This window comes from Scyliorhinus canicula, chromosome 10 (genome assembly GCF_902713615.1).
Source record: "Scyliorhinus canicula chromosome 10, sScyCan1.1, whole genome shotgun sequence".
Classification (NCBI taxonomy): domain Eukaryota; kingdom Metazoa; phylum Chordata; class Chondrichthyes; order Carcharhiniformes; family Scyliorhinidae; genus Scyliorhinus; species Scyliorhinus canicula.
In genome coordinates this window covers 108684363-108708451 of record NC_052155.1, presented here as the reverse complement: position 1 = coordinate 108708451, position 24089 = coordinate 108684363, and the positions used below count along the sequence as shown (strand labels likewise).

Below are 24089 nucleotides of genomic sequence, written 5' to 3'. Positions count from 1 at the left end.
CTGTTTGTTTCCTGCAGAGAGCTCAGTACTTCATCCTTGAATTCTTTAAAGCAGCGCAGGAGATCAGTTTGTTGTTTCTGGGCCCAGAGTCTCCACTCCCCTGGAGCTTTGTCGGTGGCCATCTTGGATCCCTTCCCCTGTTTTTCTGAGGAGCTGCTGCTGTTTTTTCCACCTTTCCACTCCGAGTTCGAGTCATGGGACTGCAGGGAAAGTCGTTCAGCACACCTTCCCCCACCGGGAGACGTCGAAAAATTTCCGTTTTGGGCTCTCAAAAGAGCCGAAAAATCTCTTTAAAACGGGAGCTCCCACATGTGTGGCTTACTGCTGCATAACTGCCACTGGAAAACCCCTAATATCCAATACTTATGTTACATATCAAAATGCAATGGTCCCAACACCAGTCCATCCTCCAACTATCCTCCCTCCTGCACTCACCGAGCTTTTTTGAAAACCAACTGTTGACAACAGCTTTCTGCCCGTAAACCAATCTTGTACAGCCTCCTTAATCACATTGACTCCATTTTTGCTAACAATTCCAAAATATATCAAATGTCTTTTGAAAGTCTACAAATGCGTCAACTGCACTACCTTCATCGATCATCTCTGTTTCTTATCAAAAAAGCTCAATCAAGTTTATTAACATGATTTGCCTTGAACAAAATATGATTTTCATTTATTAACTGTTACTTTTTCAAGTGTTATTTGAGTTTGTACCAATGTGTCTAGCCTCCGTAAGTTTCACTCTTCATTTCCTCAGCAGCCACATTTTGCATCCCATTCAGAGCCAGCGGATTTTCTATTATGAGCACCACCAAACTTTTTAGTGTCTCTTAGTTTCTAATTTTTCTTTTGCCTCCTTCTTTAATGCAATATTGGCAGCACCCTTTTTTGTTCAACAAAGACAGATGGAAAGTGCAAAGTTACTACTTCATCAAGTCCAGTACCTCAACAAGAATTTCATTTTTGGTCCCAGATCTATCCCACCTTTTCTTTGACTACATTTTTACCATTTGTTTGCAAAGGATTTTCATGTTCTCTTTACATTATCTGCTAATCTATTGTCATACACTTTCCTTGTCCCTCATTTCCTTTATCTTTTAAAAAAATATATTTTTTATTGGATTTTTAAACTTTTACAAATGTCACAGCAAAGCAAAAGAAAAAATAACAAAAAAGATCACCAATGCAGAATACAATCTGTGTCCTGTGGGGTCCTGCAGGGATCAGTGTTGGGGCGCTTTGTTTATGGTTTATACAAATGATTTACACATGAATGTTGTCTAAAGGAGGGCTGATCAGTAAGTTTGTGGATGATACAAAAATTGGTGGAGTGTTAAATAATCAGGAGGATAGGATAGCCTTAGAGGATATAGATGGACTGGTCAGATGGGTTGACCAGTGGCAAATTGAATTCAATCTGGAAAAGTGTGAGGTGATGCTCTTGGACAGGGCAAACAAGGCAATTGAATGCATGATCAACGACAGGTCCCTGTGAAACACCAAGAATCAGAGGGACCTTGGTGTGCATGTACACTGGTCCCTTAAGGCAGCAGGGCAGGTAGATACATTTGTCAGAGGGCATATGGTATACTTGCCTTTATTAGCAAAGGCATAGAGTTTTAAGAGCCAGGGAGGTTATGCTGGAACTGTACAAAACATTGGTTAGGCCACAGCTAGAGTATTGTGTGCAGTTCTGGAAACCACATTATAGGAGGGATGAGATAGCACTGGAAAGGTTGCAGAAGAGATTTACCAGGATATTGCCTGGGCTGGAGAATTTTAGCTATGAAGAGAGATTGGATAGACCGGGGTTGTTTTCCTTTCAGCAGAGGAGTCTGAGGGTGGACATGATTGAGATGCATAAAATTAAGAGGGGCGGAGAATAGGCAGGAAGAAACTTTCGCCTTGGTGATGGAATGAATGACCGGGGGTATAGATTTAAGGTAAGGGGCAGGAGGTTTAGAGGGGATGTGAGGAAAACTTTTTTACCCACAGGATGGTGGGAGTCTGGTACTCACTACCTGAAAGGGTGCTGGAGGCAGAGACCCTCATAACATTTGAGAAGTATTTAGATATGCATTATGATGCCAAAGCATAGAAAGCTATGGGCCAAGTGCTGCAAAATGGGATGAGAATAGGTGGTTGATTTTGACTGGCGCAGATGCGATGGGCCGAAGAGCCTTTTCTGTGCTGCAGACCTATATGACTAAGATTATGAGAACCATGTATGCATAATTTCATGGATAGTGTTCAAAATGGAAAATCTACTTTTTCTTTTGTTCTAGAATTTTCACAGGATCTACAAGACTGGATGGAAATGCTATTGGTATGCCTTAATATTACAATATTTTTAATATTAACATGTCAGCTTATTCTATTGACACATTGAATAACAAATTTTATTTACTTTTCATTTACAGTTGATTTTGTGCGCTGGCTTTGTGCTGTCTCCATGGATGAGTTAGCCTCACCAACACATCCACGAATGTTCAGCCTTCAGAAGATAGTCGAGATTTCCTATTACAACATGGGACGTATCAGGTTACAATGGTCCAGAATATGGGAGGTCATTGGAGACCATTTTAATAAGGTAGTTTTCCGAAAGTAATTGATGCATCATGACCTCATGATAACTGTGTAAATAAAAAAGTACTTTAAGATGTCTACATAATTATTTACTTTTTATAGTTTATTAGCTTGAATGATAATGTGGATAACTCACATACATTACTTTGTTGTTACTTGCATATCAGACATGGTTGTGTTTATCTACTGCATTTTAATTTCTGTACATAGGCACACAGTCAGTTGTAAACTGGGAACTTAGATAGTATTTGTTGCATTTATAGGTGTTGTTGTAACAGGAGCTTTTAATTTTAAAGGTATTGTACGTTGCCTGTCACAGATTAACCCTGCGTACTGTCTCACAGAGTAGCTGACATTTAATGTTGAGATTATATTGTAAAAATGCTTGTTTTAATTAATGTCTGGATATTTTAAAATTCACTTTAAAATGTATTCAATTTGTTTTTGTTTCTAAGCCTCTTTGACTTTTTTGTCATTTAAGCATTCTCTTTTTTGTCTCTAACCATCAAAAACATATATTTATTTATTTTGCTTTGATATCAGGGGGGGATTGATAAATTTTAAAAAAACATTTGAACTTCCAGCTAGAATCTCTAGAGTGCAGAAGGAGGCCATTCAGCCCATTGGGTCTGCACTACCAGTCCGAAAGATAACCGTATCGAGGCCCACACCTCCCCCAATCCCCATAATCCCACCTAACCTGCACATCTTTGGACGCTAAGGGAAATTTAGCATGGTCGATCCACCTTACCTGTACATCTTTGGACTGTGGAAGTCCCGGAGGAAACCCACGCAGACACTGGAAGAACATACAAACTCCACAGTCACCCAAGGCCGGAAATGAACCTGGGTCCCTGGTGCTATGAGGCAGTCGTGCTAACCAATGTGAAACTGTGCCATCCATTGACAGCTAAAAGAATGGCACATCATATTTTCACTTTCTAAAACCTTTATTGTAAGACATGACTAAACATAGCTCTTGGCCAAACACAACTTTATTTTTGTTTAAACAGGAAAGCTATTTCCTGTTTAACTTTTAAGCAGGACTGAAAATCTCTCACTAGTTTCCATTGTCCCTTAAGTAGACACTTCACCCTCCAAGAACAAGTCCAAAGTTTTTGCATGATGGCTTGATTCCTTTTACTTTCTCTGCCAGGTTACTTCTAATCCCAGGTATGTCTTTCACTGTGAGAGTTATGCTGTTGATCACTTCCTCTAGCTCCAAGTTTGGCGAATCGTCCAGTCTCCATTAAATCCTCTTGAACGTTGTCTTCAGTCTGAACACAAACTCTCACTTGCATTCTGCATGGTGGACAATAGAGTCAGCATTTTCTCTGCTTGAGGTGTAGGCCTGGCTGCTTCTATCTCTCGCTGTCTCTACCTCTAAAATGGCTGCAGGCCACTCAAGATAAAGTGGCAACTCGCCATCTATCTCTATGCAGAGAAGCTTGTAACCTAATCTTTAAAAATTGTCCCCTCTGCCCTCTTCCCTGTGGCAATGGGAAACACATGTGCTTTGCATCTAAGTAGAAATGCTAATTAGTTAATCTTTGATCCCAACTCCCTTTCATCTTAGAAGCAAATGGATAGTTTGCAACACCATTGTTTACAACACAATACATAGAATACCTTTCTGGAAATGAGGAGATCAAAGTCTGCTTGTTGTAAACTCAGATTGCTCATTGTTCCCAAGCGTAAATATTTTTTACCACCTCAGTAAAACAATCTGATCCCTTTTACCTCTTAACAATCAAACCACCAAGGCATACTGTCAGGCACACTGCAGACCAGGTCCCATTATCATCTTAATCTGCCTAAATTTAAAGTTACAGTCCCAAAATATAATTGGAAAAGATGCGATCCTGAAACAACATAATCTTATAAACTTGCAACTGTAACAATTTTTCCAAGTATTGGATGCTTAAACCATTTTTTTAAACTTTCAGGTGTTTTGCCTCCTCTTCCCCCAGGTTCTCCATGTCTGATTCTAATGTGAAACTTATTGTCCCTTCCAGTGCTTGTTCCCTCCATATCTAAACTATTTACGTAAAAGTAGCGACTGTTTTATAGATTTGAAAATAATGTCATTGTGAGTAATGACACCTGTTGACATATCTCACCTTGCTGCCCAATCTATTTTTCGATCACCAAAGCTCTACATTTGCTGCATTGCACCTGTCCACATGTCCCACTGTGTTCCCTGATTTGTGTTGCTGTATCTTAACACCTGATCCTGCAAAATTGCTCATTCCACAATACCACTCACACTGTAACTGTTACTACTGTTGCTGACAGTTCCGGTGTATTTTAATTAGCCACTATCTATTGGACTGGTATGTTATAAACCCACTTCCAGCTGAGCTCTGCTTACTTTTACAATCGTCTGGTCTTGTCTTCCCTTTCCCATGGCAATCCTTTCTCACTCACGTTTCCTTTCACTTTCTCGTGTCTTTAAACCTGTTCTTCCTTCTCTGTCCAAATTCTACTTAACCTTACTTGCATGTCTCCAACCTCAGCCTGCCATCCTTCTTGTCTTGGCTTTTAATTCTCCTTGGTCTTCTCCTGACTTCAATACTGCTCGAGCTTTTCCTTATGAAATGAAATGAAATGAAAATCGCTTATTGTCACGAGTAGGCTTCAATGAAGTTACTGTGAAAAGCCCCTAGTCGCCACATTCCGGCGCATGTCCGGGGAGGCTGGTATGGGAATCGAACCGTGCTGCTGGCCTGCTTGGTCTGCTTTAAAAGCCAGCGATTTAGCGCAGTGAGCTAAACCAGCCCCTGGTTATAACCTATTCCATACTCTGGCTTAACAATTCTTTCTCAACCCTGGTCCATTACTCCCGCCACCGTCATGTAACCTGCAATTAAGTCTCACTTGCAGTATCACATGAAATTCTCTACATTAATTGAAATATCCAGTGTGCGTTACTGAACTTCTTACATTGAACACATTTACTTTCTTCATATAGAATTGTAAAATGTTGTGGTTACATTAAACCACACATCGATAATTTGATTGAAATAGTTTTTTATTCATATTTTTAATTGTGAATTATTCGTTTGTTCCTATTTATTACCAGGTTGGCTGCAATCCCAATGAAGATGTTGCCATTTTTGCTGTAGACTCTCTAAGACAGTTATCAATGAAGTTTTTGGAGAAAGGAGAGCTTGCTAACTTCAGGTTTCAGAAGGATTTCTTGAGACCTTTTGAGCACATAATGAAAAAGAACAGGTAATCTTATATCCTGGTAATAAATTTTTTTTAAAGTTTCCTTTGTGTAGTCAAATTTCACATCAAAATTCTGTAGAAGCTACTGTAGCTGATGAACAACAATAAAAAAAAGTAATATAAGTTTGGAAAGTACAAGCACACGTTGTACGTGTGTTATACGTGGTTTGTTTTAGTAACTGTGCAATCAATATATTTTAGAAATAGTTTCACAAGGAAGATAAATTATGTCTTGATACATTTTATGTACAATTTGTCCTTATCTTCACTTTTCCGCTCAGATATTTTAGTCATGAAATTAGGGTCGTTGCCTGAGTCTTCTTGAATGGCATGGAGCTGAGAGATTTATAGAATACACACTCTTAATGTCTGTTATTTCTGTTTTCAAAGATTGCATATTAGCCATTCACCTATTAGCTTTATAGTTGCATATGTCATGCTTTCAATTGCATTTTTATAAAGCATCCTTTTTTTTCCTGAAGATCACCAACAATCCGAGACATGGTGGTTCGCTGCATTGCCCAGATGGTTAACTCACAGGCTGGTAATATTCGTTCTGGGTGGAAGAATATCTTCTCCGTCTTCCATCTGGCGGCCTCTGATCAAGATGAGAGTATAGTAGAACTAGCATTTCAGACGACGGGACACATTGTCAGTGAGTATATTCTCAGTGTAATTAAGCTCTTGAGATTTTTGATAGAGCGTATATAATGTTGATTCATTTGAATGTAGTTTTTATATTGTTGGTTTTTGAACTGTTCCCCCCCCCCCCCCAAAATGGACCATCTGCGATGTGGGATATTCTTGTTGCTTGCTTTTTATCGTCTAGTACCCTGTCTAACCACTAAATAATTTCCCTTGGCCCGACCATAGAAACCATCATGGAAAGTTTATGTTGGATCAGGCAATGCGTGAATAATGTCACTTCTTTCTGAGGGAACTGTACTCTAAAGCCCATCCCAATAGTCCCAGTTTAACCAGTTTGGATTACGGTTCTTTTTTCAAAAAATCTTTTTATTGGCATTTTCAAAATTTCTAAACAGTTATGTACATTGTTGGCTGTGTTTATTTACTGTATTATATAGAAAGGTTTGTCTTGTCCTTCCCTTAATTTCCCCTATTTACGTTCTGCCACCCTCTGGCTCGGCTTGTGTCGAGTTTTTGTTTGGGGGGGAGGGGGGTGGGGGTGTCTCCTCCCCTTTTGCTTTTCTTCCCCCATCCAATTTGGCTGTGTTTCCTCTGTGATTTTGTGTGTGTGTGTCCCTCCCACATTGTTTCTTTTGTGTCCATCCAGCCTTTTCTCCTCCCCCCCCCCCCCCCCCCCCCCCCCCCCCCCCCGGTTGCACGTTCCTGTGGTTCCCCCTGTCTTTGTTTTCCTTTTCCTCTCCCTTTTCTGTCTAACTTTCCCGTTTCCCTATCTTATTCATTGTTGCTCACCATGAACAGGTTCTAGAACAGGTCAACGAACTGCCCCCATGAGTTTAGGAAGCCTTCCTCCGACCCTCGGATGGCATACTTAATCTTCTCCAGGTGGAAAAGTTCCGAAAGGTCAGCAAGCCAGTCTGCAGCTGAGGTGGTGCTGCTGATCGCCAGCCGAGCAGGATTCCCCGGCTTACGATTAGGGAAGCGAAAGCTAGGGCGTCTGACCTCTTTCCCATGTGTAACTCTGGCTGCTGATACCCTGAAGAGTGCCACATTTGAGCATGGCTTCACCCTCACCCCACAACCTTGGACATTACCTGGGAGAATGCTATCCAGAAGCCAGCAAGTTTGGAACATGCTCAGAACACGTGGTGTGGTTGGCTGGGCCCCTCTGGCACTGTTCACATTTGTCCTCCACCACCGGGAAGAACCTGCTCATTCGGGTTCTGGTCAGGTGTGCTCTGTGCACCACTTTGAACTGCATGAGGCTAACCCTTGCACAGAAGGAGGTGGAGTTGGCTTTGCTCAGTGCTTCGCTCCAGAATTGCCACCCCACTTCTGCCCCCAGTTCGTTCTCATTTCCGTCTGGTCTGTCCAGTAGCTGCCCATACATTTTCCAACATAGTCTTCCTTCTTTACTATCTGTGTCTCATTTCCTGCTTTGTCGGTAGTTCCTACTCCTCTGTCAGTTTGTCCAGTGTCGCTAGTCTGTGCCCTACGTAAAAGTCCCTAACTGTCAGTGTGCCCCTGCCTCGTCTCCATTTCCCACACACCATGATTAGACTGTCTACATTTTGGAAAAAGGCCTTGGGGATGAAGATCGGTATGATTCTAAATAGGAAGAGGAACTTCGGCAGCACGTTCATCTTTCATAGAATTTACAATGCAGAAGGAGGCCATTCGGCCCATCGAGTCTGCACCGGCTCTTGGAAAGAGCACCCTACCTAAGGTCAACACCTCCACCCTATCCCCATAACCCAGTAACCCCACCCAACACTAAGGGCAATTTTGGACACTAAGGGCAATTTATCATGACCAATCCACCTAACCTGCACATCTTTGGACTGTGGGAGGAAACCGGAGCACCCGGAGGAAACCCACTCACACACGGGGAGGATGTGCAGACTCCGCACAGACAGTGACCCAAGCCGGAATCGAACCTGGGACCCTGGAGCTGTGAAGCAATTATGCTATCCACAATGCTACCGTGCTGCACACTCCACATTGATCGTCTGCACTCTCCACACCAGGGAGAGTGGGAATGCGCCCCATTTCTGTAGGTCCTTTTTAACTTCCTCCACCAGGCTGTTCAGGTTCCACTTGTGGATCTGTGTCCAGTCTCTGGTAATTTGGATCCCCAGGTATTGGAATCTGTTCTGGGCTGTTTTAAACGGGAGCTCCTCCAGCTCTATCCCTCCCCCGTTTGGGTTCACTGGGAATGCCTCACTTTTGCCCAGGTTGAGTTAGTAACCTGAGAAGGTTCCAGATTCTTTCAGGATCTGCATGACTGCCTTCAGTACTTCCTGCGGCTTCGTGACATACAGGAGCAGGTCATCCGCATAGAGTGAGTCTCTGCTCTCTGTCTCCTCCCTGGATGCCCTTCCAGCTTTTTGAGTCCCACAGTGCTATCGCCAGGGGTTCGATTGCTAATGCAAACAAGAGTGGGGACAATGGATATCGTTGCCTTGTACCTCATTGCAGCTGGAAGTATTCAGACCTGGTGGTGATGGTTCAAACGCTTGCCTTGGGAGCATTGTACAGGAGCCTCACCCAGGCGGTGCATCCTGCTCCTAGCCCAAACCGTTCCAGTACCTCAAGGAGGTAGTTCCATTCGATTCTATCGAAGGCCTTTTCTGCATCCAGAGAGACGATCACTTCTGGTGTTCTCTCCCCGGGGTGCAGCCTTATTACATTTATCACATTCAGCAGTCTGATGTTCCCAGTGAGCTGCCTACCCTTGACAAAGCCAGTTTGGTCTTCAGCGACCACCTCAGGTACGCAAGACCTTTGCGAGTATTTTTGTGTCTACATTCAACAGCAAAATGGGTCTATATCTGTCGGGTCTTTATCCTTCTTGGGTATTGGTGAGATTGTGGCCTGCTCTGAAGTAGGAGGCAAAGTGCTCCTTGCTAGCGAGTCCGCGAACATGGCCCTTAGGTGTGGGGCCAGGGCTGGCGCGAATTTTTTTATAGAAGTCCGCCAGGAACCCGTCAGGTCCCGGCGCCTTTCCCGCCGGCATGGAGATGATGCTCTCCATGATTTCTCCCAGATCTATTGATGCTTCCAGCCCCTCCCCAAACGTCTGTCTTCACCCACAACTGGTAGTTTCAGTCTGTCGAGGAACTGTTTCATTCCTGTGTCCCCGTCGGGGGGGCTCAGAGGTGTACAGTCCTCGGTAGAAAGTCTCGAATGCCTGATTGACCACTTTTGATTTTGCTACCAGCCTGCCTCTGCTGTTCTTAACCTGCGCTCTTTCCCTAATGGCTGCTGGCTTCCTCAGCTGGTGAGCCAGTAGGCGGCCAGCCTTGTCCCTGTGTTTATAGAAGATCCCTCGTGTTTGGTGGAGTTGGTGCACTGCTTTCCAGGTGGATAGCAGGTTAATGTCCATTTGTAACTTTTTCTTCTCCGCCACAGCTCTACGGTCGGGGCCTCGGTGTACTTTCTGTCAACCTTCAGAATGGAGTCAACCAGCTGGTGCTTGGCTGTTCTCTCTTCCCTATCTCTGCATGCCATGTAGACTATGAACTCTCCTCTACTTCAGTGCTCCCAGAATGTGGAGGGTGAGACCTCTCTGTTTTGGTTGTTACTAACGTAATTGCCTATGGCCTGCGATATTTTCTGGCAGAAGGCCTTGTCGGCCAGGAAGTCCATGTCCAGCCTCCATGTGTGGCGCTGGGCATGGTCCGTCTCCAACCTCACATCCATGTAATGTGGAGCGAGGTCGGAGATGATGATCGTGGAATATTCTGCTCCTATGATTCCTGGAAGCACCGATTTCCCTACTGCAAAGAAATTGATGCGGCTGTACACCCTGTGCACCTGCGAAAAGAACAAGAGCTCCTTTTCTTACAGGTGCAGGAACCTCCATTGGTCTACCGCCCCCATCTGCTCCATGAATATTTCTAACTCCCTCACCATGCCTGACTTTCGCCCCGTTCTGGGGTTTGATCTGTCGGTTGGTGGGTCCTGTACAAAGTTAGTCAACCCCCATAATCAGTCGGTGTCTGTTAATATCGGGGATTTCCGCCATTTTTCGTCTTTTCTATAAATTCTGTGTCGTCCCAGTTGGGAGCGTACACATTCATCAGTACCAAAGGTGCCCCTTTCAGGACACACCTGACCATGACGTACCAATCCCCTGGGTCCGTAACTGTCTTGGTCTCCGTAAACCTTGTCCTATTGCTGATCAGTATGGCTACTCCCCTAGCCTTTGTCCTGGAGCATGAATGGTACGCCTGTCCCACCCATCCCTTCCTCAGCAGCAGTCGGTCCTTCTCCCTTGGGTGTGTCTCCTGTTGGTAAATTATGACGGCCTTCAGGTGGGCAAAGACTCCGGATCTTTTCACCGGGCCGTTAACAGGTAACAATCCTGGTGAGGTGTTTCTGACCGCCCCCCCAGCCTTGCGGAATCAACCATACTTACCTGGTGGATGTCTTCCTGTGACAGCCCTCCTCACTCGTACGGTGGCTCCCCTCCCAGTGCTGGTCTAGCCCTGGCCCTGTTTTGTCTACCCATGTGCAGCCCCTGTCTCAGCTCCTTGCCTGCTTCCCTTATTCTCGTTCCCCTTTCCTTGTTTCCCATCTTCAAACTGAGAAAAGAGACGAACACGAAAATGAGGCAGTCCGCGCAAAAACATAGCCAATATTACAGTTTTTGTTTTCGGTCCATCCTCCACTCTCATTCCCTTTCTTCCTCTGTCCCTGCCGCTTTCACCGCTGCCGCAGCTGCTCTCCCTCCAGGTTGTTTGTTTTTACAAACTCATTGGCCTCCGCCGGGGTGCCGAAGTAATGTTCCTTCCCCTGGTATGTCACCCAGAGTCTGGCAGGGAATAGCATGCCAAAGCACACCCCTTTCTTGTAAGGCGCTGATTTCGCTCAATTGAATTTGCCCTTTTCTACCAGGTTTTCCCATGTCCTGGTAGATCCTGATTCTGTGCCCTTCCCACGGGCATGTCTTTCTCTGTCGGGCCCACCTCAGAATTTTTCCCCGGTCTTGGAATCAGTGCATCTTTGCAATTATCGCCCTCGGCTGCTCCCCATTTTTGGGTTTAGGCCGGAGCGACCTGTCTGCCCTCCCCATCTCTGGGAAGTGGTGTGTTTTAGATGGCTTTTTGGGCCAAAAACTCAAATAAATTCACTGTGTTGGGTCCAACTGGGAGGAGAGTCACCTGATGTGTGTCTACTCAGCACATTGCCGCCACCGGAAATCGGATTACAGTTCTAAATTTGGCACTTATCCTAATTTGCAGAGTATACTAAACATTGCTGCTACATGTCACCTCGCCCCCCCTGCCCTCCAACACCAGACCCCTAACATTCCAAGTGACTAGTCTGATTGGGGGTCTCTTACACCCCCCCACCCCTCAAGTCAGCTATTTCTAAGGTGAGGAATTATCCAATCCTTACTCCATGTTGATAGAGCCAAGGCCCACCCAAAATGGCCAACAACAGCACGCATAAGGTGAGGCAAAGAAAAATCCCATGTCTCCGCCAGGGCTGTACCCCCCCCCCCCCCCCCCCCCCCCCCCCCCAACTCAAGAACCTGTTACTATCTCCCAACGAACAATGCTTCTTTCTCACCAACCCCCACCCCCCACCAAACAAGCACGCTAGGCATATCAAAACCTGTCCAAACAGTTCCAAAAGGCTTCAGCTCCTCCCCCACCTCACTCCCATTCACTAGCTAAAACCTAACTGCTACCGAGGTAGCCCCCTGCCCACCCCCGCTGCAAAGGAATGATCAAAACCAAAGCCTTTACAATTATCAGCAAGCAACTTTGGGCCATATATTGTCCCTATAGCTGCCTTAACCATTACCCCGCTTACTTTGACTGCCCCTTGTCCCTCCCCTGACTACATATATACTCCAATACAGTTCAATAACTCCCAAATAGCCAAACGTGTACATAATTCTGAAACATCCCCAAACAATCCCATCTCATCAACACCCACTGAAGTCCCATTCAGACGCTTTCAATTAAGTCCAAGTCCTAGTTCCTTGACAAAAACCTCTGTCTCCTCTGATGTCTCAAAGGTGGTCTTTTGAGTTGTATGTAACTCTCAACCTCGATGTGTACACCACTCCAAAATGCACTCCTTTTATATAGCACCGACTTCGCCCTGTTAAAGGCTGCATGCCTCTTTACGAACTCTGCCCCAACATCTTAATAAATTTGCATGTTGCTTCTTCCCACCTCACTTCCCGGTTCTCTTTGGCCCATTTTAGGACCCACTCTTTCTTGAAGCTGTGAAACGAACTATCACTGCCCATGGTGGCACATTCACCCAAGGCCTCTGCTGGAGTGTTCGGTTGGCTCTGTTTGGCTCAGGAGAGGACATCTGTTCATCCCCACCCCTCAACAACTTTGTAAACATCTGAGCAAAGTACTCGGTTGGCCTCGGGCCCTCAACCGCCTCCAGCAACCCCACGATCCTGAGGTTCTGTCTCCTTGACTTGTTCTCCAGGTCTTTGACCGTCACCCTCAGGGCCTTATTCCTCTCCATCAGCATCTGGGCTTCCAGCGAGGCAATCTGGTTGCTATGCTGGGTGGTCTACAAGCTTATGAGGGGCATGGATAGAGTGGATGGGCAGGCACTCTTTTCCCAGGGTGGAGGGGTCAGTCACCAGGGGGCATAGGTTTAAGGTCCATGGGGAAAGTTTAAAGGGCATGTGCGAGGCAGGTTTTTTTTTACACACAGGGTGGTGAGTGCCTGGAACGTGTTGTCAGGGGAGGTTGTGGAAGCAGATACATTAACGGCGTTCAAAAGGCATCTTGACAAAGACATAGATAGGGTGGGTATAGAGGTATAGAAGTGCTGAGGGGTTTGGCAAATGTTGGTATCATGACCGGTACAGGCTTGGAGGGCTGAAGGGCCTGTTCCAGTGCTGTATTGTTCTTTGCTCTTGTTCCTTGTTCTACAACCCATGAATTTCATAACTCTAGGAAGATTTTAGGAAGTTAGTGGGTTGTAACCTATTTTAAGTCCTGGTATGGGGTCTGGTCTTGCTTCCTACACCTCCCTTCGCAACTACACTGCTATATTTATTGAGGTTTAAAATTTTAGCGAGTTCATTTGATTCACCAGTGGATAACTCCCACTGAATTTTCTTTGTGGTTTCTACAAGTGGTGTTCATTTTGAGGTATGTTCCCTTCTCTTTTGTCTTGGGTTTGGATTTTCCCTAACTTGTGCCATGACCTCTGGAACACGGCAGTTTTTCAGTTCCTGCAGTCCTCACCTATGTCTCTTCAACTAAGTGAGGTTTCTCCCCTATTGTCTCTTCGCCTGCTTGGGAACCATCCCATTTAACTCTAAAATGAAGATGTCTGCCAACCTGATTTACAGGTTACTCCCTCGATCATTTTTAAACTCCACATGTACTTCTTGACCCTCTGTTGACTCTAATTTCCTCTTTAACTTGGGTTCTATTCTAACCCTTCCGAATACTGCTCGCCTATTGTGATTCAATTGGCCCTTTCTTGGCCACCTTATCCTCCGTGGGTTGTAATGCCCCCTGCAAGGCCTCTGTACCGTTCTCAGCTTTCTGCACTCCTGCAGAACTCTGCTGGTCTTCCACCTGTTCAGCCTCTTTGGACTATCCTTGACTTTTTGGGGGTACTACCCTCCAACCTGCCAGGTTGTTCCTAGCAAGGTTTCTACCCCTTGCATGCGCAAGTTTGGGTTCGCACTCACTGTTAGCCCTGCGAACTGTTCTGCCCTACCTTCATTATCCCCCTCCACAGCATGTCTCAGCTTCATCTATCTCGCTTCTATCTGTCCTTTGAGAGAATTAGCAGATCACAGTTAACTTTGGGTTAATTGTGGAAACTTGACCTCAAAAGGGTAGTCAAAAATGCATTATAAAGGAAATTCCAGTGGCAACATGTCAGTGGAAACCACATGTTAGGTGGCTCCCTAATGCCTTAATTATATGTCAGTTTTTCAAGAGCTTTACAACTATGCTGTGATCTGCGCAGTACCACTGGTGACCCCTGTCAACTCTGGTGATACTTGACTTAGTTCAACTGAACTTGTGGGCACAGGAATAGGTTGAGTATCTGTGCATGAGTGTCCATCCCATGAAGTAGAATTCACTGGAAGTCCTCGAAAATAGGAATCACTTCTTGTTGAATTTCCACAGCAGCATTTCCTCATATTCTTTCTGGATCTTTTTCTGTCTCCGTGTTATGGCATAGACGAATATGACCTTGGTGTCCGCAAACAATTCTTCCATTGTTCGATTTCACTAACAAAGACACTGGCCCACTTTGGTTAATAACGGCAGGTAACCAATGGAGGTATTGCAAAAATTTCTGATATAAACACAGGCATTTATTTGCATTAGAATGTCTGTCCTTAGAATGCTAATCATGTCTCTCCTTCTGTCTCTCCTTCTGCCTCTCCTTCTACTTTTCTTGTCTCCTTCCCACTTTTGCTTTGACATCTGGATGTAGCAGATCCAGACTTTAGTCTTCTACCCATCAATAATTCAGCTGGTGAGAGTCCTGTAGTTTTTTTGTTGTGTGATATGATATTGAAATAAGAAACTCAAGAGTTTGGTCCCTGAAGTATCACCTACCATCCTCTTCAATCCTTCCTCAAAGTCTGAACAACTCGCTCTTCTAAACCATTTGAAAAAGGGTGAAAAGGTGCGGTACACACATGGTGTATTTCATTCCTTTGCATAATGTCTTGGAACAACTCGCTCGTAAATGTTGTACCATTATCAGATACGAGAGAATCAGGTGACCCATGAGTTGCAAAGAAATTGAATATCTTCTGTATGGTACTGGGAGCTGTAATATTGCTCATGATATATACTTCTAACCAGTTGTAATGTGCATCCATGGTGACTAAAAACATGTGACCTATGAAAGGGACCTGCAAAATCCACATGGGTTCTCAACCAAGGGCGATCAGGCCCCTCCCAAGGATGTAATGGTGCTAGTGTCACTATTGTCTGGTTAGGTTGACTTGCAGAAAAGGATTTCACTTTGTTCTCCAAATCCTGGTCCATATTAAGCCATCAAAACATATAACCTGACTAGACTTTTCATTCAAGAGGCACCTGGATGAGCCTCGTGAATGGAATTCATTACTTGCGAACTACAAGAGCTTGAACAACCACTCTTGACCCCCACAGTGTGCAACCATCCTCACACTTAACTCGTCTTTGCTCCTCACATGAGGCTACAACCTACCTTCGTATTTGATAGACGGCAATCCGTGCATCAAAAACCTTAAAACTTGTGACAATAGGATCTCTGTCCGTCCACTGCTTAATTTGTTTCGCACTTACTGGAGATTGGGCAAGTCTCTAATAAGAAAATCGTCTCGGGAGGACACAATACCTGGGGTGGCAAATCCATATTAGCTTTGTCCTTCACTGCCCTGTACACAATGCTGCACTGACACACTGACAATGTAAGCCCCAGCGCTGTATTCTTGCTGAGGCCATGGTAGGAATACATTTTTACTTGCTGAAAAGGCTCATCAATGGCATGTGGTCAGTACATATGGTGACGAAATGACCATAGACCATAGAGGTGGAATATTTTTACCACAAAAACAATAGCTAGACCTTCTTTGGCCAACTGTGAATACCTCTCATCAGCCTTTGTCAGCGTTCCAGATGCAGAACCAATGGGTCTTCTTGGAATCGTCCTCCATTACATGAGAAAGTACCGCCCCCACACCGTAGGGGAGGCATCGCACAACAGAATATGTTTCCTGTTCAGATCAGAATTGTCTAGCCTGACTGCAGGAGCGCTTTCGCATCTTTGATAGCCTGTGCAGACTCCCACTTCCATTTGGCTCATAATAGGTACAGTGGAACCAACACTGTAGACAGATCTGGCAAAAAACTTTCCATAATAGTTTATCAAACCTACAAATGACCTGAGCTCAGCCACAATCCTGGGATCTGGAGCTTCCTTAATCACACTAACTTTCCTTTCCTTTCCATTGGAGGTGAACCTTGTGCAGAGATTCTGTGGCATAGATATTCCACGCTCAGTACCTGAAAAATACAATTGCTCCACTTCAGTTGAACTCCACCTCTGAAAACATTTTCAAAATTCGATCCTGTTTGCTGAGGTGCTCCTCCTCAGTCTTACCCAAAATTAAAATTAATCTCATTAGAGTGCAACATGATGAATGCCTTTGACTAGGTTGTCCACTGTCCTTTGGAAAATCACCAGACTGGAGGATAGGCCAAAAACCAAACGATTATACTTGAGCAACTCTTCATGCGTGTTGATGGTCACGTACTGCTTCGTATCTTGCTCCAGCAAGATTTGTTGAAATATCTGGCTCATGTCCAGTTTTGAAAAGATCTTGCCTCTAGCAAGGTTTGAAAACCGATCTCCTTACCTTGAGCGTGGGTAAGCATCCAGCTTGAAAAACTGATTAATGGTAAGTTTGTTAACAAGTACCATCACTTTTAAGAACAGGAACAATTGGAGCTGCCCAATGTGAAAACTGAACGGCTCAATGATTCCTAGCCTTTGCAGTCACTGCAACACCTCCATTTTGGCTTCCATGGCGGAGGGCACAGTCCTTAGTTTGAAAAAGTGGGGAGTAGCCTGAGGATCTATGAAAAATTTAACTGTAGTGCCGCGCAGTGTAACTAGTTCATCTTGGAAAACCTCAGGATGTTTCTGAATGACACCCTATGTCACTTTTGTGTGCTTTCTCTCACCCCAGTTCAACTGAATTTTCCTGAGCCAGTCACATACTCGTAGACTAAGGCTATGTCCTTTTACTAATTTTGCTCCAGGCAGGGGTATAGTCTCTCCAGTGTACATCCGAAGGTTGACTCCTGCCTGAGCAAGGGCTGGTGCCTGCTGAGAGCCCCAAATCTTCCTCAAGGTCTCCTCACTGATTACTAATGCAGAGGCTCCTGTGTCCACCTACATTTTGATTTTCTGTCCATCGACCTCCACAGTAGCATAAATAGGCTCTGCACGCACCTCGCTCATATTTAACATGTAATAATAATGCTCCTCTGTCTGGTCTGAGCTTTCCAAGCGATGTGTCGTTAACTGAGGTGTCCTTGCATTTGATGTTCCCTGCTCAGCCTTTAACTTTCTTTTAGTACTCCGGCACTGCTTTGCTTAATGCCCCTTCTAGTTGCACTGGTGACAAGCAGCATCCATAGACTTACAATGAGGCGCATAGTGTGACTTTCCACACCTAAAACCCCCTATTGTCTGCACCTTTTTACTTGCAGCTTCTTTCTTTCCTTACTGCAGTGTACCCACCTGCTTGCTGCCATTAGACTTCTGAATATCTTTTGCATTATTGGCAGCCATTTCTATGCCCTGAGAAATTTCTAGAACCTTCTTAAAAGTAAATGTGGCCTCTTCCAGCAATGGCACTAAATGCTGTCCTCGTTAATGCCACAATCTAGTCTGTCCTGAAGCATATCTTCCAAAACTGCTCCAAACTTGCCATGTTCAGAGAGCTGGTACAATTCAGCAACAAAGTTACCCAGAGACTTTCCAGTCTTCAAAAATTACGATGGAATTTGAAATGTACAGTTCCTGAGAGGTTAGGAGTGTGGTGATTCTGAATGAGTGTAACTACATCTACAAATGAAATGTCTCCTGGTTTCCTTGGTGTAGCTAGATTTCTCACTAGCTTGTACGTCTTCCCCCCACACTCACTCAGGAGAATTGAGTACTTTCTCATCTCGTCTGCGATCCCCTTTGTCAATCAAAAGTGTTTCCACATTTCCAGTTCATGTCCAGTTCTTGTTCTCTTCCACAAACTCACTGATAGACCCAAACATAGCAATGGTGTTGCTAACTTGCCTTCCGTAGCAAAACTTTGTGTTGAACGTGCTTAAACTCTCATTTTTTCATCCTCATCGGCAATAAGTTGTGGGAACTTGACCACAAAAAGGTAGTTGAAAATGCATTACAAGTTAATTTTCTTTAATATATGAAAATAATGAAGTTTAAAATACATTATGGACTCAAAACAGGAACAACTAGTTAAACATCAAAATAACAGTAATTGAATAGATCAGAACTAACGGCAGTTAAAAAAGAATACACACAAGTAACAACAACAACTAACGACATCACAACACTTACTGACATCAGCAATGGATTTAAATAAGGTACATAATAATAACACTCCATAACATCAACACCTGCATGTTTAGATTTGGAAATTCTCTGATTATGAAAAAAGGGAGTGAGTTTTTGAATTCAAGAATGATCTCTCTGAGGCTTTCATAGATTGTCTGTATTTTAAGTGCCCATATCCAGCGGAGGAAAGCAAGTTGTCCCTCAACTCAATGCAAGTTTGTTTTGCTGTTTTCAGAGATTCGGGAATTTCTGCCAGTAAGCTTCGGACACTAATTCATAGGTGTTGAAGATAGCTTGTTCAGTCATCTCATGGCTTGCTGAAATTTCACTTGACAGCATGGTATAAAACTCATGTCTCGTCCCCTATCTTTAAGTGTGTCTCCTGCAAAAAGGCCATGTCTGCCTGCAGACTCCTCGGGTGCGCGAACACACATGACCATTTGACCTGCCCATTCAGCCCCCTAACATCCTACGTGACCAACCTGGTCAGGGTCTCCTCGCACTCCCCCACCCCCCCACCCCCACCCCCCACCCACCCAGCTCACGTGCTGATCAACCATATCCTTTTTTGAACCAGCCCCCGGCCCATGTCACACGACCCTCCAGGCCCATCCTCCAATGTCCACCGCCATCGATCCTTTTCCACTTGCGCCACATCAACCACACCCTTGTCAGCAAAACCCTTTTCCCCCCACCCCCCAAACAAAACATCAACCCCATCCCACCCCCCCCCCCACCACTGCACTGCCATTAACTAGCCCGCCTCCCAGCTAGCATGGTGGCCCCTGCTGAAGGCCTCCACCCTTCCTACCCACTGCTGCTCGTTCTGGGTGAGTGCGCTTTACACTCAATTGGCTCTGTTTTATTCCTTAGCTCTAGAGTCGCCAGATATCCTTATGATACCGCCACAATGTTCAAGTTCAAGTTCAGATCAATGACTCAATACACCAGTTAGTAAGTTCAAACAAGACACGTTTATTATTACAGTTATTTGCTACTCATGCATATAACACTAAGACTAAACTGTTCCTACCACTACTAGGCCAATACTTATCTGAAATAAGGGAACTGCCGGATCAGGGAACAATGGCCTCTTGCTTTGTCCTGGATCCGCAGGCTTCCAGTTGGTGTGGACTAAAGGGGTCAGGAGTGTCTACTCTCGTAGCGTTCGTTGTATGACACTTACTTGTCGGTGTTGCAATTGGCCAGGCCTCTCCTTCTCACGTCCAAGTTCCTGGAGAGCTGCTGCAAAGTTGTTCTGCTGGGAGGGCTGGGTAAGAGAGAGGAGGGCTGGCTAAGAGAGCGGAGGGCTGGCTAAGAGATCGAATTTGTCTTGGGACCTTACTTTTATAGGTCCCAGGGGCTTCGCGCCTATCTGGGCGGACCCTGTACCTGCTTGCAATCGATTGGACCTCATACCAATCGATTGGTTTGAATTCCCCAATACTGGGGCTGTTTCCCGATCGCTGGGGGGTTCTTGGGGCTGTTTGTAACTTATTGTCCGGGACTCCTGCTGGCGCCGTAGAGTCTAGCTTGGCCTTTGTTATTCTTAATTGTGTCCATTGTGCCCGGGAATCACCGGGAATCACTCAATTAATATGCGCAGCTTGCTAGTTTCTATGCTGCCTTGTTTCTTCACAGACAGAATCCACAGAGAGGTTCTGCAACCGGCTTGCCTCTCTGACATTGTCCAATTTTCCCTGCATGCAACTCCATGTTCCATTTTATGTCGGGAAGTGGCCAGCTTCGGTGGCTACACCACCCAATTTTTTCTCTTTCTTCCCCACCCCCCCACACTCTCCCAAAAAGCAGCAAAAGGTGCATTCGCCCTTGATGTTCCCTCATGATTGATCTACCCTCCAAAAACCTTGCCATCAAAACAGAACAGTAAGAAGTCTGACAACACCAGGTTAAAGTCCAACATGTTTTTTTGCCCCAAGGTCTTGATCAGTCTGTTGAGTTGGCGGATGTGTTCCTTGGTCGGATCTGCGGGTAGCTGTCAGTAGTGTTCCTGGTTGTTGAGTTGTCTGTATACTTCTTTGCAGTAGTCCGTTCTGTTCAGTATGATGGTGGCCCCTCCTTTGTCTGCTGGTCTGATGATGATGTTGCGGTTGGTCTTGAGAGCGCGGATGACGTTGTATTGTGTTCGGGGCTGTCTTGTGAATGCGACTGATGAATCTGGCATTGACGCAACTCCTGACGGCTTGAGCATACATGTCGGGTCTAGGGCAGCGGCCTTCCGGAGGGGTCCAATTTGACTCTTTCCCCTTCGGTTGCCGCACCGCGATGCCGATGGTAGCCATGATGTGGAGATGCCGGCGTTGGACTGGGGTGAGCACAGTAAGATGTCTTACAACACCAGGTTAAACTTGCATCTTTGTCGAAACTTAATGTCAGTGTCTATATGTTAAAAACTTACTGTGCTCACCCCAGTCCAACGCCGGCATCTCCACATCATCAAAACAGAAGAAACACTTCAAGGGGAAAGGTTTTCAGGGAACAAATAAACACTCACACAAACTTCTCCACAGTTCAATGTCCTAATTTTCCTGCCAGTCCATTGTACCTCATGAACTCCATCGCCTCTTCTGGCATGCCAAAATAATACTCATGCTTCTGGAAAGTCACCAGGAGGCGGGCCAGGTACAACACCCCAAACATCACCACCTTCTTAAAGAGGGCTGCCTTGATGCGATTAAACCCGGCGCTCCTCTCGTCAGGTTCTAAACCCAAGCCCTGGTACAACCCAAGCACGTTCCCTTCCCAGATACACATCCTCCTCTGCTTCACCCACCGAAGCATCTTCTTTTTATCCAGAAAGCGATGCAACTGCATCACCATCACCCTTGGCGGCTCGCCCGCTTGTGGTCTCCTCATCAACATCCTGCGTGCTTGTTTAACCTCCAAGGGCCGGTCAAAGGCACCCTCCCCCATCAACTGCTGCAACATTTTGACCACGGTACACGCCGGTGGTGCCTTCGGGTATTCCCACGATCTTCAAATTTTGCCTTGTGGAGAGGATCTCCAGATCCTCCACCTTCTCTTCCAGTCTCTCCTGGGTCTCCTGCAGAACTCCGACCTCTGCCACCAATGAGGCCAACAGCTCCTCACGCTCCCCCACCGCCTCCTCCACTTTCTGGATAGCCCGGCCCTGGGACTCCAGCCTCTGCACCACTCTCTTGATCCCTGCTTTGATTGGCTCCACTACTTTGTCCAGGTCTCCAGGGCCTCCTTCCTCTGCTGGCTGAACTTAACGTTCAAAAACTCGACTAGTTGCTTCAAAGCTCCAGGGTCCCAGGTTCGATTCCAGGCTTGGGTCACTGTCTGTGTGGAGTCTGCACGTTCTCCCTGTGTCTGCTTGGATTTCCTCCGGGTGCTCTGGTTTCCTCCTACAGTACAAAGATTGTGCAGGGTACGGGGATTGGCCATGGCTAAATTGCCGTTAAGTGTCCAAAAAAGGTTTGGTGAGGTTACTAGGTTATGGGGATAGGGTGGAGGTGTGGGCTTAGTGTGGACTCGATGGGCCTAATGGCCTCCCTCTGCATTGTAAATTCTATGATTCCATGACCACTGGGTGGGCACTGCCCGTCGCCAACTTATCCTGTGGCGCACCACAAAGACTCTCTTGCTCCAGCAGCTCTTTTCTTCTCGCCCCACTCCTAGTTCGTGGATCCACCCACCAGCCAGAGCAGAGGGGTAACACCTTCTCCATGTACTCTTACACCTCTTTTCATCAACAACTTTGCCCTTCAGACAGGAAAAAGACCAGAAAATACTGCCTTGAGTGTGAGCCACCAAAAGTGCGACTGCTCACTCCATGGCCACCTCAGGAAGTCCTTTTTCCAAATTTCTAGCCTCACTCTTCAGTAGATGGGGCCTTTAAATTGTTCCAAATTATCTCACTCTGTTCTAAAAACACACTCGCTTCAAAAGTGGACTTTGTTTGTAGCACTGTAATAGATACCTGTAGAGCTTTTTTATGTTTGGGATTAGTTTTCCCCTCTTACTGCATGCAAACACACACTCAAACCCAAAGCATGCAGCAAGAAATATATCTTTACAGAGTATCGATTGTTAACCTTGGCAAAGTTGTGGTTGGTATATTCCTTTTCTCCTGACAAAACGTGTAGAAATCCAGTGGCTTTTAGTTGAGAGTCTTTGTCTGGAATACAGGCACACTTTAGAACATAGAACATTACAGCGCAGTACGGGCCCTTCGGCCCTCGATGTTGCGCCAACCTGTGAAACCATCTGAAGCCTATCTGACGTACAGTATTCCATTTTCATCCATATGTCTATCCAGTGACCACTTAAATGCCCTTAAAGTTGGCGAGTCTACTACTGTTGCAGGCAGGGCGTTCCACACCCCTACTACTCTCTGAGTAAAGAAACTGCCTCTGACATCTGTCCTATATCTACCACCCCTCAATTTAAAGCTATGTCCCCTCGTGTTGGTCATCACCATCTGAGGAAAAAGACTCTCACTGTCCACCCTATCTAACCCTCTGACTATCTTATATGTCTCTATTAAGTCACCTCTCAGCCTTCTCCTCTCTAACGAAAACAGCCTCAAGTCCCTGAGCCTTTCCTCGTAAAACCTTCCCTCCATACCAGGCAACATCCTAGTAAATCTCCTCTGAACCCTTTCCAAAGCTTCCACATCCTTCCTATAATGTGGTGACCAGAACTGCACGCAGTACTCCAGGAGCGGCCGCACCAGAGTTATGTACAGCTGCAGCATGACCTTGTGGCTCTGAAACTCAATCCCCCTACTGATAAAGGCTAGCACACCATATGCCTTCTTAACAGCCCTATTAACCTGGGTGGCAACTTTCAGGGATTTATGTACCTGGATGCCGAGATCTCTCTGTTCATCTACACTACCAAGAATCTTGCCATTAGCCCAGTACTCTGCATTCCTGTTACCCCTTCCAAAGTGAACCACCTCATACTTTTCCGCATTAAACTCCATCTGCCACCTCTCAGCCCAGCTCTGCAGCTTATCTATGTCCCTCTGTGTCGTATAACATCCTTCAGCACTATCCACAACTCCACCGACCTTCGTGTCATCTGCAAATTTACTAACCCATCCTTCTACACCCTCTTCCAGGTCATTTATAAAAATGACAAACAGCAGTGGCCCCAAAACAGATCCTTGCGGTACACCACTAGTAACTGAACTCCAGGATGAACATTTGCCATCAACCACCACCCTCTGTCTTCTTTCAGCTAGCCAATTACTGATCCAAACCGCTAAATCACCTTCAATCCCATACTTCCTTATTTTCTGCAATAGCCTATCATGGAGAACCTTATCAAACGCCTTACTGAAATCCATATACACCACATCAACCGCTTTACCCTGATCCACCTGTTTGGTCACCTTCTCAAAAAACTCAATAAGGTTTGTGAGGCATGACCTACCCTTCACAAAACCGTGTTGACTATCGCTAATCAACTTGTTCTTTTCAAGATGATTATAAACCCTATCTCTTATAACCTTTTCCAACATTTTACCCACAACAGAAGTAAGG

General features: G+C 45.4%; 1 protein-coding gene across 9 annotated transcripts in view; it reads left to right on the top strand.

Annotated features, from left to right (window-relative positions):
- arfgef1 (ADP-ribosylation factor guanine nucleotide-exchange factor 1 (brefeldin A-inhibited)) overlaps positions 1-24089 on the top strand; it is a 280401-nt gene that overhangs the window by 191101 nt on the left and 65211 nt on the right. For all 9 annotated transcript variants that reach the window (XR_005462112.1, XM_038809540.1, XM_038809538.1 and 6 more), the window contains 4 exons: positions 2286-2326; positions 2421-2590; positions 5669-5820; positions 6300-6472. Coding sequence is in view for 8 of the 9 variants with exons in the window: in XM_038809540.1 (XP_038665468.1) it covers positions 2286-2326; positions 2421-2590; positions 5669-5820; positions 6300-6472 (536 nt within the window). In the remaining variant the exon portion in view is untranslated. The remainder of the gene's footprint in view (positions 1-2285; positions 2327-2420; positions 2591-5668; positions 5821-6299; positions 6473-24089) is intronic.